The sequence below is a fragment of the Ambystoma mexicanum genome, chromosome 4p (genome assembly GCF_040938575.1).
Source record: "Ambystoma mexicanum isolate Mex_15411 chromosome 4p, UKY_AmexF1_1, whole genome shotgun sequence".
Lineage (NCBI taxonomy): Eukaryota > Metazoa > Chordata > Amphibia > Caudata > Ambystomatidae > Ambystoma > Ambystoma mexicanum.
Genome location: NC_090927.1, coordinates 281,574,825 through 281,592,809, shown reverse-complemented (window position 1 = coordinate 281,592,809; position 17,985 = coordinate 281,574,825). Strand labels below are relative to the sequence as shown.

At 41.3% G+C, this 17,985-nt stretch overlaps 1 protein-coding gene across 2 annotated transcripts in view; it reads left to right on the top strand.

Annotated features, from left to right (window-relative positions):
• The window catches only part of LOC138453203 (adhesion G protein-coupled receptor F5-like), a 939,048-nt gene that overhangs the window by 203,518 nt on the left and 717,545 nt on the right, over positions 1-17,985 (top strand). For both annotated transcript variants that reach the window (XM_069605830.1, XM_069605831.1), the window contains exon 2: positions 694-819. In XM_069605830.1, coding sequence (XP_069461931.1) covers positions 715-819 — 105 coding nt within the window. In that variant the 5' untranslated portion in view covers positions 694-714. The remainder of the gene's footprint in view (positions 1-693; positions 820-17,985) is intronic.

Genomic DNA, 17,985 nt, shown 5'->3' with positions numbered 1-17,985 from the left:
TGGGGCCAGCTGAAAAGAAAGATAATCCTAAATCAACAATTGATGGGGATGAGATGCACCCCTAGACACAGCCAACTTGTGCCTGCAAAGTGGGTGTGACTGGGTAGGATCCTGGAGAAAAAAAACGTAACTTGATCCAGTAGCAGATAGCACCTGTTCCAACATTGTATATGCCAAATGTGGGCCCTGATCAAATGTGCTGAACATGTTTTTATCCTTTGTGTGTTTAATTTTCCCTGAACACAGTTTACATAACTCAAAACTATGACAAAACATTCAGGCAAAGTTATTTGTTTATTGTACACTTGTTTCTATTCCAGTGACTTGAATATGAATATGTTCTTGTTTAGATTCATAGTTGTGTTTAGCTGCAATTTGTGACACATGCAGCTGGCGAGATCAGGCATTTGGGATTCTTTGTAAATCACAATGTGGCCTCGAAATGCACCTGGTCGCACATGCAACCTGCATATCTCCCAAATTGGAGCCACAGTTTAGTTTTTTGTAAATAGTCCACCTAGCTTCTGCATTACTGCAGGGAAGCAACCATACATGGAAACCACCATTTTGCAGCATCCCTTTATGTCCACGTTCAACTCAAGCTATGCATCACTGTACAGAAAGTTATTTACTGTTTATTGAGACATATCATGCTTTTTTTTTGTAACAGAGTTTATTTTCCTTACCTTGCAGTGATATATAGGAAACAGGAAAATGAGATCATGTTGGATTGTCATAGTCTGTCCTTTATGTTTTTTCTTGAATTCACCTTCGGCAAGGGCACTGGAATGGAGCCTAGGCTCATCATACTCTTCAGTGGTAAGTAGACTTAAATCATGTTTTGTCAATTTTGTCTTGCTGCCTTTTCTTTTATTGTGCGTCATAGAAAAATGACGCTCACAGTTACCCTGTGAAGTTGCTGCCTGCCCAGTTCCACAAAGGTTGTCAAAAATACGGATTTTCAGATGATAAATCAATGACAATGTGGTGACCTCATGCTGGTATCCTATGTGTGACTAAATGTGCATATGCCACCGTGACAGCTCTCATGCATGCATGCTTCAGCCACAATGCACACATTTTATTTTTATATGTAATAACATCGCCATAGTACATTGTGTCCATAGTGGGTCCAAAGTAAAGAATACAAAAAGTGGTGGTTGTCCTTGACCCAAAAGTTGTAATAACTAATATTTCTCACTATCAAACACTGTGAACTTGCATAATGAAAGAGGTAAAATAGTTTACGGAGATATCCACAAAAATATGTTGTTCAAAAATTAACTTCAGTTAAGCTTTTGTGTTAGATATGAAACACAATCAATAGAATAATTGAACCATGATACGATCCTCTTCATTCTGCTACATTAGCAAACAAATGATGCACTGCGCAACAGTTTGCCACTTGGCATATGCATTCACATAAAGTAGAAGAATTATTTTAATAACGGATTACTACTGTACAATGCCCTAAATGATCTTTATCTGTAATACTTTCGTTTTCGGATTAGGGACGAGAGGTATGGCTGGAAGGAGTGTGACAAGGTTTAAAGAGGGACACATATGTCATTCCTAGCTTATTACTGGCATGGTACATTTATGGTTTCCTCATTTCAAACATTTCAATCAAGTAAACTCACCCTGGTTTATATCTCACAAGAAATAGTTACCAAATACCCTGTCTTACCTTTGGTTTTCTCATATTGGCATAGTAAGCATTTCAGATATTGTAACCTAACCAGCAAATTGGCATAAGCTTTTCAATTTTGTCTAAATTGAAAGTCAATGGTGCATTTTAGAAGCATACCTACCCAATAACATTAACAAAACTCTGTTGGATTTTAGGCACCATGGTGATGCGACAGACATCTCCAGTCTTCCTTGGATGTCACTGACATCCATTTGCCCCTACCCCGAAGAGGTTACTCTACTAATACTTTGAAGAACATTTTGGTATAGGACTGAAGCTGCGCAAATTCATAGTTGTAACTAGCTTGGAGAAAGTCAGAAATGACTAAGAATGTGATACCTACTTATTTACATACTACTGGGAACACATTCCCTACATATTGAGAGCCAAATTATACCACATCTACCACATAGTCATGGGAAGCAAACGATTCCTAGCTTGTATCACACGCCACTATTTATCCATATTTTTACAATTGCAACTCATGACCCTGGATTGCAACCTTGTCTACTTGCACGCAACATGAGCAGCATGCTTGTGGGGGAACATGAAATGATTGCACTACTCTGGTGTTATCTGAGAGTTCTCAAGCCCAAACCATGTAATTATTTCTTAGAAGTACTGCAGGAAAAGTGAATTGGATAAATGTTGGTGCATATCAGAAAAAGTAGTACGACCATTTACTTAATTTTGTTGACACTTATTATGCTATGAACATCATGGTAACTGTTAAAGAATGCCCTCTTGTGGTATTGAACAAATATGACCAACTAGCAATATGAGTACTGCACCCTAAGGCAAAATGGAAATCATCCGTCAGATTGAACAGTGTTTTGATTATTTCAATGTATATAGCACTTTTACCATAGCACTGTCAAGGATTACAAAAACCAAGGACGAGTATGCTCATCCTTTTTGCATAGACTTGCATAATAGCATGGCACTTAAGGGGTTAAGCTGAGGGGAAGCAGGTGAGTTTAAAAAAGGTTGCACAGAGTAGGGCAAGGGTGAGGCTGAGAGCCATTGAAGATCAGCATGAACAGAATTGTCTCTTGCTAAATCCCCTTTCAGCATCCCATTTGTTTGCGACCCCAGAATTCCTCAGGTGCTGTGCATGGTATTGTGACTCTGCACAAAATATTGCCTAAATTGTGATCATAAGCACCCCATTGAGAGAATCGTAAGCATGCCTCAATGGGCTGCACTGGCACTCTGCAAGGTGTATGCATAAGTGCTAAATGTATGCCCACAGAACAACAATGAAAATATCATCCGAGACCTCGAGAGGTAAGCATCATCAACATCTTACCTGTGATGGCGGCTTACAAGTGAAAAGCAACAACAGTGGTTTCTGCCACATTAATAGCAGTGGAATTGACGGCATAGCACCATCCTGTGAAGCAAGACATTAAGGATATTCCTGTCCAGAGCTGTACATTTCCTGGCATAGATGGTGTTCCTTTCCCCTAATGTTTGAAGTTTACCAGAGGAGCCGACATAAAAAGTAGACTTTAATTGTTCTTAAGAGTCATTAAAACTGAAATAGGACAGCGTTCTAAGAAGCTGGCCATCATTCATTGGAGAGAAGATAACTCTTGTTGATAGCATTCTTGAAATGTGGAAACATATTCTTTCTATTAAACGTAGTACATAAACCTGTACCTTTAAAAAGCTACACTAAATAATAGAAGATCACAAACACTGTACTGGAGACTATACACAAGGATATTGTCGATTGATGAGGTGTACATATTCTCTGTGCAACATCGCTACCGATTTGATTTGATCTACAATCCTTGACTATATGCAGTGAACACATCATAGGCTCCACGTGTTATTCCAGGCTTTAAGGATACATTAATATGCTTTACAGAATGATAATGTAAGGGGAAATGGCAAACAATATTCAGTCAGCCCGAAGAGAACATTTCTTTGTTACATATTCCTACTCTAATGGTCAAATGCACTTGAATAATCAACAGTGGATACTATGCAACAAGTGCACAATCTACACTGGATCTCCTATTGAAAGACCTGTCCGTAGTGAGAATAATTACCCAATCCATCAATGCCAGAACATCTGGAAAACATATTGAATTATGAAATCACAGGCAAGATTTGAAAATTCAATCATGTCATTTGGAAGAATTTAAGAAAAGATAGCATTGGCAGAATACAGATTGGAGGGAATGGAAGCACTACAGAAAAACCTGAGATCATAACCACAGATTTATAAGACTGAGGTAGCAGAGACAATGTATGTTTTTTCAGCATTGGGCAGGATACGGATGGAAATGATCCTGCTTTCATGAAGACTTTCATTCTCAAACTAACTGGCTTGAAGTTCAACCCGCCCCTAGAATTGTAAAGAGCACATATCGTCCGTCTTCGGTATGCAGTCTTTGGCTGTGTTTTAAGGCATAAGCGTATGAGAGCTATCTCCCAATAGGTCAAAAGGAAAAACCCCTTCATTTATGATTATTCTAAAGGAGCAATAATAAGAAAAATATCCTATAACGCTACAACTAGATTTCTAAAATGCGATTTGCAATATGCCTGGTGGACCCAGTCAGAATGCTGGTTACAAAGGATGGAAAAACTAGAACATTTCCCTGAGCCTGATACTCCTAGAGAATTTTTAAATAAACAAAGCACAGATGCAATGATTATTTCTAAACCACCCTCAACTACGATCAATGACAAGCCTCACTTTTCTCCTAATCTCAATGTTTTGATACAAACCAAACCTAGAATGGAGAAGTGTGAATACTCAACCACAAATAACATATTTTCTCCCTCCACTGAAAGAGCATTCCAGAATCAAGACAGGATCACCAAAAGATATCTGCAAGACACATTAGAAAATCATGACCTAACAGATCTCAGAATAAAGTGACATCCATTGAGTTTATTTTTTTATTTATTTATAACATTTGTTATACGCGCAGACCCAGGGGTATCACGGCGTAGGTTACAGGATGCTTCAAGATTCTGGTTACAGTAGAATAATAGTTGCATTTTAAACAGAATAATGGGGTTACTCCTACAAAATACAGCATTATTTACGCAATTGATTCTAAGGTTACAGTGGTGAATCAAGGTTGTGTTTAGTACAGAATAAGACAGTAAACAGTCACGGGTACAATTGCAATACAGATATGTCCAGGGGGTAGTGTCACTATTGTGGCAGGGCCTCCCCTAGGGATTTAGTATTTGTTGAAGAGCCAGGTTTTAAACGTCTTTTTGAATCTCTGGTGGGATGGCTCATTTCTAGTATTAGGGGGGCAGGGGAGTTGCATAATTTAGGGGCCGCTACTGGAAAACTGGTCCCTCCCGCCCTTGTGCATTTGAAGCGTGGGATAAAGAGTTGGGTGCAATTGTTGGATCTCAGAGTTTGGATGGCCTTGTTGTGGATAATGGCCTTATTAAGGTAGATGGGAGCTGTCTTACTGATGCATTTGTGGGTAATTCAAAGTGTTTTAAAGATAATTCTGGCTTTGATGGTGAGCCAGTGGGCCTACCTCCTACTCTTGGAGATGTGGTCAGATTGTGTTATGCCAAGGGCTGCTCACAGTGCTTTGTTTTGCAAAAGTTGAAGTTTGGCCAGGTTTGTGTTAGAGGACCCTAGCAATAGTACATTACAATAGTCTAACTTTGACAAGATGAGCGCACAGGCGAGCTTGATACAGTTTTGCGGGGTCAGGAATTGGCGGCTTAACACAAAACATTTCGACGTGTAAGATGTGGCTGATGATAAGGAGTTAACATGTTTGGTCATTATTAGATTAGTATCTAAATGGAAGCCCAGCGTTTTGACCTGCTTAAGTATACAGATAGGCGCTCCATCAGTTTTGAACTAACTAATATTATTCCCCCTTCATGTTTCTCATTCAGATTTTGGTTGATACATTTAATATCTTTAAAATGTACCAACAAAGAAGAGAGCAACGGGAAAGGGGGAGGAGAATATGATGCTGAGTAGATAGAAAACTAGGGAAGAGGTGAAAAGGGGAATAGAGCCCTTTCTACATATAGTAGTTTAACTAATTACTTAGAAACATTTCCTAAGCTCTATTCTCCATCGTACTTTCTAAGAGCCTTTACCACATGGTCATTCTTGACAAGTGTCTCATCTATATAACAGACTGATTAGGACCCTCATTGCAATGTAAACTATATAGGTACGAATCATGACATCCCCATTTCCTGGCATTTTTTCTGGTAACTTGGTGGATGCTGGGGAATCAGATAGAGAGGCCCCAGTGGCAGTCACATTGATTTAAAGTTGTTATTTGACATTATAATTAAAGGCTTGTGGCACAATTTGCATCACATATGATTATGTTCACACACAAATCGATGTTTTTATGTGTTGGTCATTGCAGTTATGGCAGCCATAGACCCTGTGCATGAAGCTATTTTATCGTTGTGAAGAAAGATTCAGATTCCCAATATCAAGTGTTTCCAGAATAAATAAAACACACTCTTCTTATTGTGAACATAGGGCCTCATTACTACCCTGGCGGAAGACCATGGTGCTATTAGCACCTTGGACCATGCCGGTAAGTTACCGACTCCGCCATGGAGAAAGGGGGAATTACCACCCCATTACAAGGTTGGTGGGGCGGTAATTCCCCCTTCCTCCATGGCTCTTCCCCATTCTCATTTTTGCCCCATCGGGCTCAATGGGAATGCGGAAGGCGCTAAGTATGGTGCCGCAAATTGCGGCACCTTAATTAGCACCATTGCAGGTCCCTACTTTAACGGCTGGTCTATACCAGCCGTTAAGGTTGGGTCCCGCAAAGGGACCTCGTAATTAGGCACAAATAGGTTAACGGCACCGCAGGCTTTTACGGCACCGTTAACCCTTTAGCGCCTGGGTCGTAATGAGGCCCTGGTATTGTTGAATGTTAAAGGATTAACCAGTTATGTGAAAATAAAAACTATACTTTAAAGTCTCAAAAATCACAAAACCTGATAGATCCTTCACACAGGAGATACACTTAACTCTGGAAGAGCCAGATACACTTCCTCGATATTGAGTGTGCTGCAATACAGGATTTTAAAGACATGGCCAGACCAAGAACTCCACATATGTCTAGCCGAACTTAGAACACATAAACAATCAATCAAAACCAATTGGCTGTGTTTATGTACCCACAGGAAACAAAAGTGGTTTCCTATAATTCGTTTATAGGATTCTGACGGAGATCGAAACTTGTGAAAGGAGGTGTTTGGAGATTAGTACAAGACTGATTATTTGGCAGGTCAAGGTGCTAGGATGATATCAGTTGCAGAGAATAGAGAATACCTACATGTACATTGTCTGCATTTTATGGGGTTACATGTGGCTGACATAGTATGTGGGTGACATGTGGGTGACAATAAATGACCTTTTGATATCTCACTAATTACTAATAGTTGCTAATGACATTCCCAGATTGGAACTTTATAGACAATGCACAAGCCATTTTACCGCTTGCTATTGAACCTCTTCACCCCAAATAATGTATATAGCAGATGAATGTAGGATCTGGTTGAGATCACACCACAGAAATGATTAACAAAACATGATTAAAGATCACTTAGCACTCAGTAAATACTTGGTATCATCCTACAGTATCATGCTGGCCTCTACCAAACACTGCATTTATGTAGTCTGTTTATAAAGCAAATTAAATATCTCACTGAATGTTATTTAATACATACTGTGAAGGCATCGTGAAGCAAGATACAGACAACAAACTTAAAGTTAAAAAAAAAATACTTTGTTAAATCAAATGCCAGGATGGAAGAAGGCCTAACTTGCCCTAAGCTAAGGTGGGATTTCCCTACCTGAACGAAACTAAGGAATGTCTGAGTCAAAGAGTTCAACTTTAAAGTCTGTCTGTGTCCAAAACCTATACTTGCCCTCAAAACTAAAGTTAAACAATGTGTAGGGATGTCCATAATAAAATAAATAGTGTTTAACTTCAAAGTTTTGAGCTTTTTAAGCTTGCAACTCTCTTTCAGCTCCCTTTCCCCAAGTGTAAGAAAGATCCCCAAAAGTCTCAGGATTACCTTTCTCAAGTTCAAGGTGATACAGTTCCAAACAATCCTCAGGGTTCTCTTCCCCAAGTTCCATGCAACACAGTTCAAAAGCAAAAGGGTCTTGAGGCTCTGTCCTCAAGACAACACGTGCAGTTTCTCAAGCCTCATGGTTCCCTTCCCCAAGACTTTAGCTTCACCACTTACACTTGTTTCAGTCTTTTCAAAATGTTTAACAAAACTCAAGGTCGACCTGACCCTCTTTCTGGTCTGCACCACGAGTTCACTTACAGTGCTCTTCATTAGTTTATTTTACAATGTCCTTGGTTTTCAGCATTCAGGGCTCACTGGTCTAGGCGCAGTTGTTAGACTGCACAGTCCACCCATCAGAGGTTGCACGGCCAGGATCCTTGGTCTCTCCAGCCCACACAGGTTCTTCAGCATTTACCCCTGTGTACCAAGTCACCTTCACTTAGTTCCTCTTTATCAGCCTCCTGGCTTTTGTGTGCAGATTTATTCTCCTTACGCTTTTCCTAGTCAGCCTCTTGGCTCTGCCACCATGGGTCACACAACTCTTGCCAGTCTTTGGGCGTGTTGTGCTGCATTCACTCATAAAAGTTCACTTTGAGGGGGTTTGGTTCGCACCCCACCTTTCTCGGTCACTTTTGCGCCCTTTTCTGTAATTCGTTTTCCCATGGGGACCTTGTCTGTCCTCTTTACTTGTTTGTCCCCTAAAGTTTTATTCCATTCAGTATTTAATATGCTTAACTTCAGGGTTTCATTAAATTCGATATTCAATAGGCAATCATGTTGCTTGATGTTAAGTTTCTATTCAATTTGGTATTCAATAGGCATTTGTTTTGCTTAATTTTAAGTTTCCATTTACTCTGGTATTCAATATGCATTTGTTTTGCTTAATTTCTTAAATTATCATTCAGTTTGTTATTCAATATGCATTTGTTTTGCTTAATTTCGAGGACCATTCCATATTTGCAGTCCACTAGGAGCTCCCCGGTGTTCGAGCGCCGTCCCCGACACTCACCGGCTCTCTGCTTCTCCTTTTCTGAGCTCCAATTGCCTGCCGGGTGTTTCCCTCTGCACGCCGGCAATTCAGATGCTTCTCTGTGGATGCGGGCAGTGTCCTTTCGTCTTCAGGCTTTCGCGCAGCTCCTGCTGACTGCTCTCTGTCACAGAGGCACACAGATCTGCGGCAAGTCCATGGCCCGTTTGCTCTGGGCCTGCAAGTCCTCTGGGAAATCTGCAGGCGTCTTGGCTCCTCCGGTTCCACCACGACTGCCTCCTCTCAATCCAGGTCCCCTCCTGGTCTCTCCCACACAGGCCTCCCTGTTCCTCATCTCTCTGCACTGCTGGTCTCCCTTTATACCTCTGCAGCCCTTTGACAGGCTGCAGGTGTGAAAGTCTTGTCCACCCCCAGGGTTGGTATCCAAGAGCGATGGCCTTTCCCTGGCTTACCTGAGCAGAGGATCCAATGGCAGTAGAAGTGAGAATACCTTCAAGTTTGTCACAATATTAACCCATTATTGATAAAAGACCTACTTAAGGCTAAATTTGACATAAAAGAGCTTTTTTTTCTAAATGAGCAGAACTCAAGAAAACTCAGATGGTGGCATGAGTACATTTTCTCAAAGACCCAACCCATTCTATAATGCTGATGCAGAAATGATACCTGAAAAATTGCAAAATGTTATGAGGCCCTGTGCAAAACTAAAGCAAACGTTTCACATATGTTAGGAGGCAATTTTCTATATTCCTTTACATTTCTTACCTTCACTCATTCTGACAGATTAACATTATCAGAATCCAAAATATGACTCCCTCTTGAATTCTATAAGATTTGCATCAATTACTTTCCCCCATATTAGTTAAAGTATACCAAGAAGCAGAAAAATTTGGATCCTTTCCTGAAGAATTAGATAGGATCTTTATAACATTTCTCCCCAACAGGGTAGAGATCCGTCAATGTGCACCAAGCTTTGCCCTATGTCTTCACATAACTTAGACATGAACAGTTATGCTAAAATTCTTGTCATTTGTCGAAAGCAATATATTTCACATTTGGTTGATGAATCTCAGGTGGGTTTTTTACCTGGCCGTTCATCGAGAGATAAAATGAGAAAACTAACTCTCATCCTCTGTATTGCAAAACATCCTTATACACCTAAAATATCCCTTTATTTAGATGCTGAAAAAACATTGGACAGGGTTGAGGAGCGATTCCTTTAAAAATATAATCAAAATTTGATCTAGGTAAATGTAGCAGGAAGGTATCTAAACACTTCTCAATTAGAAGCTGGACCAGGTAAGGTTGCTCACTGACTCATTATTGTTCTTGTTGCCTTTAGAACCACTCTCCATAGCAATTTGATTTAACACAAAAATGTAGGGCACAAAGACACTGATAGACTTAATTAACATAATGTTATTTTCTGACAATTATCTGCTGACATTAACACATCCTAAAAAATTACTGGGAGCATTTATGTAGTTGTATTCTCTCACTTTGCTGGATAAAGAATAACAGGTTTTTCCTATCTCCTCCTGTACACCAACTTTACATATAGCTGTGTAGGTCATTAAGTAGATGCAGTATAATCTAAAATAGTTGTTAATCCAGTTATCAACAATCTGTAGCAATATTCTTTTACAAAACCTATATTCATTATGGAAAATAATAACACCTGAATTATGAATATGGCAAAAAGGGAATCTTTCTATGTTCACATACTTTTCTGAGTCTGGACACATATATTTTCAAATTCCAATTCTACACACATTTAATTAAATATTTAGGATGTTGTCTTGGTGGCCTGCACCCAGTTACTTCTCAAAGATCACAAAGTGACACAACGCTTTCATATGGGGCAACTCTAAGCTGAGAATAAATATTGACAAACTGTGTGCTGGACAAAAATCTGTCTTGAAATTACCCATCCATTAAAATGTATGACCCAACTTTTAAAATGACTGTGTTGTTGGCTGCTTTCTCTGATATGGGCCATACCGAGATCATACGGAATCTGAACAAACTAACAAATGGTGCAAATGCTAATGCATTCCTATATGGCCTCCACCTATAGAGTTGGTTAAAACTACATAAACTCTTATGGGTAGACTCACACCTATTTTCAGAAACACCAAAATGGGACAGTTGGAAAATGAAAATGGACAGAAATACTTTTAGGTCACAAGAATGTTTTTACACTTATATAGACTGCATTCAGATTTTTCATGCAAAAGTCTCAAGTTCAGGTTTTTACAACAGAGGTTCTCCATTAATTCGGCACAACATTGGGAGTACTTAGAATTGAAAGTGAGGATATGAAAAACAACGAGATCAACAATGGTGAGCAGAATGTTTGGCGATAGCAATACATCTGAGTACATGTGCTAGAATTCTGGATTCCATTTATCATGACACACTTTGAATCACTCTTTAATGCAAATTGGAAAGAAAACTAAAGCATACTTGTACAGATATTTAATGGAAAATAATGATCATGTGTAATAGTGAAACACTTGGGGTCTCATTACGAGTATGGAGGCAGCCATGCCCTTGGTAAGGGCATGGCTGCCTCCATACCGGGTTCCAATACCGGGTTCCTCCAATGAGGATTTACCGGGCCATTGCAACCTTGGTGGACCCGGTAACTCCTCATTGGAAAAACCCATCCCCATTCCCATTTGAGCCCCCATAGGGCTCAATGGGAATGGGGAGGGAGCTAATAACGGGCCGGTTAATAACGGGCCCGTTATTAGCTCCCTGGTCCCCTCGCGGGAGCCGCTAAGGACGTCTGGTTTTACCAGGTGTCCTTACCAGGTCCCGCAAGGGAACCTCGTAATAGGGTGTCCCGTAATGAAGGGTGCGGGGCCCGTACCAGCACCCTTCATTACGGGAGCGCCAGCCTCGAAATGAGGCCCTTAGAGACACATTAATGAAATGTGCCTAATCTTATGGTTGTTGCTGGTCACCACAGAAATTATGTAAGGGAGGTGTGAGAACAAATGATAATTGTTGGAGATGTATTAAACAAAGGCTGATATAATGATATCGGTGTGTGCATACTTACAAAACATCTGTTTAAAGTTTTGGATACCATTTATTCCACAATGGGAGGCAAAGTAATAACAACAGCCTGAGTAATGTACTACTTGATGTGTTGCATAGACCTTATCTCTACTCAATCTACAGCCAAATTATATTTACTAAGATTCTGGAGGGTAACCCCATGCCCCAGTATGATGCTTAATGCTTCTTTTGAACAGATCATTTATAGGAGACATGATATTGTGACTGTGTTTACTGGGGCATGGGGTGGCTTCCCTGAAAGGTTTTGGAAACAATACCCACAAAGGAACATAATGATCATAACCTAAAAGGAACCTACTGGTTTCCTTCACATACTTCTACAAGATACAATGGCCCTCATTACGACCCTGGCGGAAATCGCGGTGCAAAATGCACCATGGAGCACGGCGGAAAGCTGCCGATAGCGCCATGGGGGTTGGCGGATTTTCCGCCCCATTCCGACCTTGGCGGGGCGGTAAATCCCCATTCCCCATTTTACCCTTCCCCATTCCCATTTTTGCCCCATAGGGTATAATGGGAGTGGGGAAGGCGTCAATTACGCCACCGCAAAATACGGTGGCGTAATTAACAACAAGGTCCCGTAGCGCCATGGATTTCTCCGCCCGGAAAAACCAGGCGGAAAACGCTCCATGGCGCTACGGGAACTCGTAGTAGGGCGGACGGGTCCGCCGCGAATAATGCTGGCGTAAACCCACTCCGCCAGGGTCGTAATGAGGCCCAATGTATTGAGTCAACAATAAATCTTCACTTTTATAAATGAATGTTTGTTTCTATGAACATTAAAATCACCCTGGAGGTATTTTAGAAAAAATGCAAATTGCATGCATAGGACTTTCAGTGTTAGCACTTATGTGCTGTTGGGTCCCCTGCATGCAATTTTACACACTCATGAAGCAATGTGCAAACATGAAAAGTAAATCAAGGTGAAATCACCTTTACCATTCACTTTTACTCTCTGCGTTGTAAGAAATAAAACACTGCTTGGATATTACTCTTTGCAGGCAGCATTTTACAATGGATTCCAATTGAATCTTCCTGTTACCAGGCGTAAATACAACGCTTGTTCCATTTGGAATGTATATGTTTTATGCCTGCATGAAAATCTCATGCAGGCTGATATTTGGGTGCTCTTAAAAGTCAGAGGAGGAAAGCAAAGTGGAGATGCAAACTCCACTTTGCTGCTCTCCTACATGTTGGAACAGCAAAAAGAGCCCCAGCGCTGTCTCCTGCTTAACATATACTGGACCCCGTTGGCCATTACCACTGAAGTCTTCAAGAACACTGCTATCTTGGCTATCGACAAATGGGTACTGTATTTCAACCCTCACTATATTATAGTGGGGGGTGATCTAAATTGCCTTTTCATAAGTAAAGAGTTGACTGCTTCTAGATCAGAACGTGAAAGGAGAGCCTCTGAATGGATGGAACTAATGCACACGAGAGACCTCCATATCCTAAATGCCCAAACCACTGGTGATTGTCCACCGATAACCACATGGTCCAATGGTCTTTCTTCCAGCATCTACATTTTCTTATCCAGTTTATTAATACAAGACATTTCTTTTTTGGAGGTCCTTCACAAATCTGCAAGCAACCATTCCTTATTAAAGTTTACCTGGTTTGCTAATCCTAGTACTAAGCAAGAAGTATGGTCAACCTGCGATAGAATTAACTCAAGGCTTAAATTGCCTGAGAATAAGGTGGAATGACATTCAGTCCTTTTCAGAAAAATGTTCGATGCAGTTGGCGACTGAAGGTGGAATAAACTATGTACCTCTACTTTTGGAGTTTAAGTTTGTTTGTTTGTTTATTTTATTTGTACAGCGCTCCAGACCCATGGGTAAAAGGGCGCATCAAGGATATGGTTACATCATAAATTATATACAGTTTACATTTATACAATTATACAATTACTGAGTACAAAGGCACAATACAGGTATAGGCAACTTCAGCAGACCAGGCAAAGATAAGAGGGTAATAGTTCGTTTTTTTCCAGTAGCCAACTAATGACCTGTTTCCTAAAGGGCTGAAAGGTCTTGGTAGATTTTATGTTTAAAGAAAGGGTGTTCCAAAGTTGGACGCCAAGGACTGTAAAGCTGGAACCACCAGCTTTTTTTTAGAGTGAATCTGGGTCCTGTAAAACATAAGGTATTGGAGGATCTAGTCATTCTAGTGAAGGGTTTCAGTGTAAATTTGCTGGTGAGATAGGGTGGGGCTAGATTGTTTAAGGCTTTGTAAGTGAGACAGATGGTTTTTAGTTGAATTTTTTGATGAATAGAGAGCCATTTACATGATTTTCGGATAGTTGAGATGTGCTCGCGCCTAGGGATATTTAGTGCAGCACGAAGTGCGTTAATTTGTAGTACCTGTAGTTTATTGATTATAGATTGGTTGGCACCTAGGTAGAGACTGTTACAGTAGTCCAATTTGGACTGTATAAGAGCCCTGGCCAGCGTAAGGCAGCTGTTGGTGGACAGGAAGGGTCTACAGGCTCTGATCAGCTTACCCGTGTAGGCGGTGGCTGAGGCAGTCATACTGATTTGCTTGGAGAGGCTGGTATTGGCATCAAGGTAAAAGCCGAGGGTCTTTACACTTTTAACAATGGGAATAGTGTTACCATCGATGATGATACTGTTGTAGTTAGGGCTAAGTTTTAGCAGGTTGTTAGGGGAGCCAACCAATAGGAGTTCAGTTTTCTCATCATTCAGGCAGAAGCCGTGTGTGGCCATCCATGCCTGAATGATGGAAAAGATTTTATGAATCCGGGTGACGTCATCATTATAATTCACTGAGATGGTAAGGAGTATCTGGGTGTCATCGGCGTAATTTGTGTAAGTGACACCCAGATGGTCCAGTTTGTCAAAGAGAGGCTTTGTAAATATATTATACAAAGTGGGCGAGACGCAAGAACCTTGAGGGACCCCACAGGTGATGGGAATGGGGTCTGCCGCCGCTACTGGTGAGAAAACCCTCATAGTTCTGTTGGCCAAGAAGGATTGTATCCATATGACAGCAGAGGCGGAGAAGTGGGCTGCAGAGGAGAGGTGGTTACAGAGAATTTTGTGATCGACCAAGTCGAAGGCCGCTGAAAGGTCTAAGAGGCGTAGGATGGCAGCGTTATCTTTATCTTTGATCGCATCAATCTGAATTTTGAGGTCAACAAGGGCAGTTTCTGTCCCATGTTGAGGTTGAAAGCCAGATTGGCGTATTCCTAGCAATTGATTTGTCTCTAGGTAGTCCTGGATTTGCAGGTAGGCTACTCTGTCAAGGATTTTTAGGAGGAATGGGACCGTGGTGATGGGTCTATAATTGGTTGGTATGGCCGGGTCTAATGATTGTTTTTTTTAGGAGAGGCAGAACCCAAGATTGTTTCAGGTTACTTGGAACTGAATTGGTAGTGAAGGACAAGTTAATAAGTTTGGTGATGAAGGGAGATAGATGCATCTTTGATGATTTGGGCAGGGAAGCTGTCCCCTTTGCAATTGGAGGGTTTTAGGGAGGCTATGATCTTTAGTATTTCTAGTGTAGTTACCTTTTTGAATGTGAAGCCTGAATTAGTGTTAGTGGGTGGTGGTGAGCTAGGGCTAGTGGATTTGCTACTGGATAGTTGTGTTGTTTATCCTCGATTCTGGTTTGGGGCCCTATGATTTTATTGGCCAGAGCGTTCTGGATACTGGTGCACCAGGGTTTGTCTTTCGTGCAAGTGTCTATAGGTGGGTTGGGGTTTTCTAATTCCTTTAATATGTTAAAAGTTTTTGTAAACGGACGATATATTTCTGAGATTGATTTTGTTTTCAGCAGATGGTGTCATTTTCCATAGTGCTTCTAGTTTAGCTTTCTCTTTTCTGAGGGTTTTGAGTTCAGGGGTATACCAGGAGTTTAGGTGAGCTCTAGGTTTTTCTTTGCGCAATTTCAATGGGGCGATGGTGTCAATGGCTATAGCTATGGAATCATTATAGGTATTGACCAGTAACTTAAGGTTGGCGGTGGCCGGTAATGCATTAAGTGTGGGAAGGATAAGGGGTATAAGGGCTTCAGCAGTAATGTGACGCTTGTTCCTGGTTGGGCAGGATGGTACAGTGTGGCCCTTTTTAGGATCTGCGATATTGATGTCAATCGCTAAAGGGATGAGGTGGTGGTCTGACCATATGAGAGGTTGGGGGCTTTACAAATGATGTTGCAATTGAGAGCTGCTACCCAGTCAATGATTCTAGCTTTCTGGTGAGTTGGCAGTGAACTGAATTGTGTGAAGCCATGCTCAGCTAGTGCGTTGGCTAGGGAGGAGGCTGGAGAGTCATTGGGGTCATTATATCCAAGGTTGAAATCTCCAAGGATGATGATTTGTGCGGAAGGTTTGGAGTTTGCAGCTATTAATGTAGTAATGTCTTCCTCAAAAGCTCCAGGCTGACCTGGTGGTCTATATATTAAGTGAATGGCGATCGTACTCTTAGGGAAAGTTTGCAACTTAGCTGTGAGATACTCACATGATTTTAGTGTGGTGGAGGTGACTGATCTGAAGTTTAGGGATGATTTGAAAATGATAGCTATGCCTCCTCCTCGAGCATTGGGTCTGTCAGCTCTGAGGATGGAATCGTTATCGGAAATGGCCAAGGTTAAGGAGGGTCCTGATGCCCCATGTAGCCAAGTTTCGGTTATGGCGAGGAAGTCAAGATTATTGGTTAGGATGATGTCAGCAATTTCTGTAGGGTGGGCAGCGAGGGATCTGACGTTTAGTAAGGGACCTTTTAGAAGGGGTGACTTGGGTTTGTTAGAGACAGTGTCCTTATTGTTGGTCTTTGAGAGGGGTTTGGCCGAGAGTTTGTTAACTATAGGGAGTCTGGTGCCTAGTCTTCTATTCCGAGCTATGAGGTCAGGTGTGACTGTACGTGTGTATCCTGGAGGCTTGATCGTAGGGTGCTTGGAGCTGAGATAGCTGCTAGGAATGGCAGTTCTTGTCGAGCAAGGAACACTTGGACTGGGATGACCTAGAGTTCTGTCGTTGGCTAAGGTGTCCACTGAGTGATTACTGGCTTTAGTGGTAGGATTTAGGTAGTAGTTCGGTGGGAATGGTGAGATAGAGGGTAGGAAGGGTGTGGGGCAGGGGATGGGAGCGTGTCTCGGGCAGCCAAGTTTAGCTAGGCCATTACTGAACGTTATGTAATTGTTGCCACTACATGGTACGTTATCTGGCATAACACAGAAGGGGAACATGATGAGTGTGAGCCAGGTGAGCATGGTCTATCAGCGAGGTGATCAAACTAGGATGTCGGCTAAGATGGGCCTGGGCTAGATGTAAATACAATTTAGATTAAGAGTTGACAGATAGACATTTTGGTTAGGAGTTCATAAAGTAAGAGAATTCGACGTTAGCTAGAAGTACACAATAAGCAGATTCAAATTTTAGCTAGTGGCTCATAAATATACAGATACAGCTTAGCTAGGAACACAGGTGTGCAGAATCGGTTTACGCTAGAGGCACACAAATATGAAGTTCCACTTAGCTAGAAACACAGGTATGCAGATTTGATTAGAGCTAGAGGCACACAAATATGCAGTTCCACTTAGCTAGAAACACAGGTATGCAGATTTGATTAGAGCTAGAGGCACACAAATATGCAGTTCCACTTAGCTGGGAACACAGGTATGCAGGTTCGATTTGGGCTAGAGGCACACAAATATGCACACTCGGTTAGAGCTAGAGGCACACAACTATGCAGTTCCACTTAACTAGACATACAGGTATGTAGATTCGATTTGGGCTAGAGGCACACAAATATGCAGTTCCACTTAGCTAGAGACACAGGTATGCAGATTCGAAATGGGCTAGAGGCACACAAATATGCAGTTCCACTTAGCTAGAAACACAGGTATGCAGATTCGATTTGGGCTAGAGGCACACAAATATGCAGTTCCACTTAGCTGGAAACACAGGTATGCAGGTTCGATTTGGGCTAGAGGCACACAAATATGCACTTGCCCTTAAAAGGCTTTGATCAGACCCAGACGCCATAACCATCTTTACGACACAAAAATCATCCAGGAAAAGAAGCCTCTTCAGAAAGACCTTAGACAGATGAGTATTTTAAACAAAGATCTACAAACATACCAGCGGAAAAAAAGAAAACAAAAATACAAGAACTGGTTGCGGATGTACAAGGCT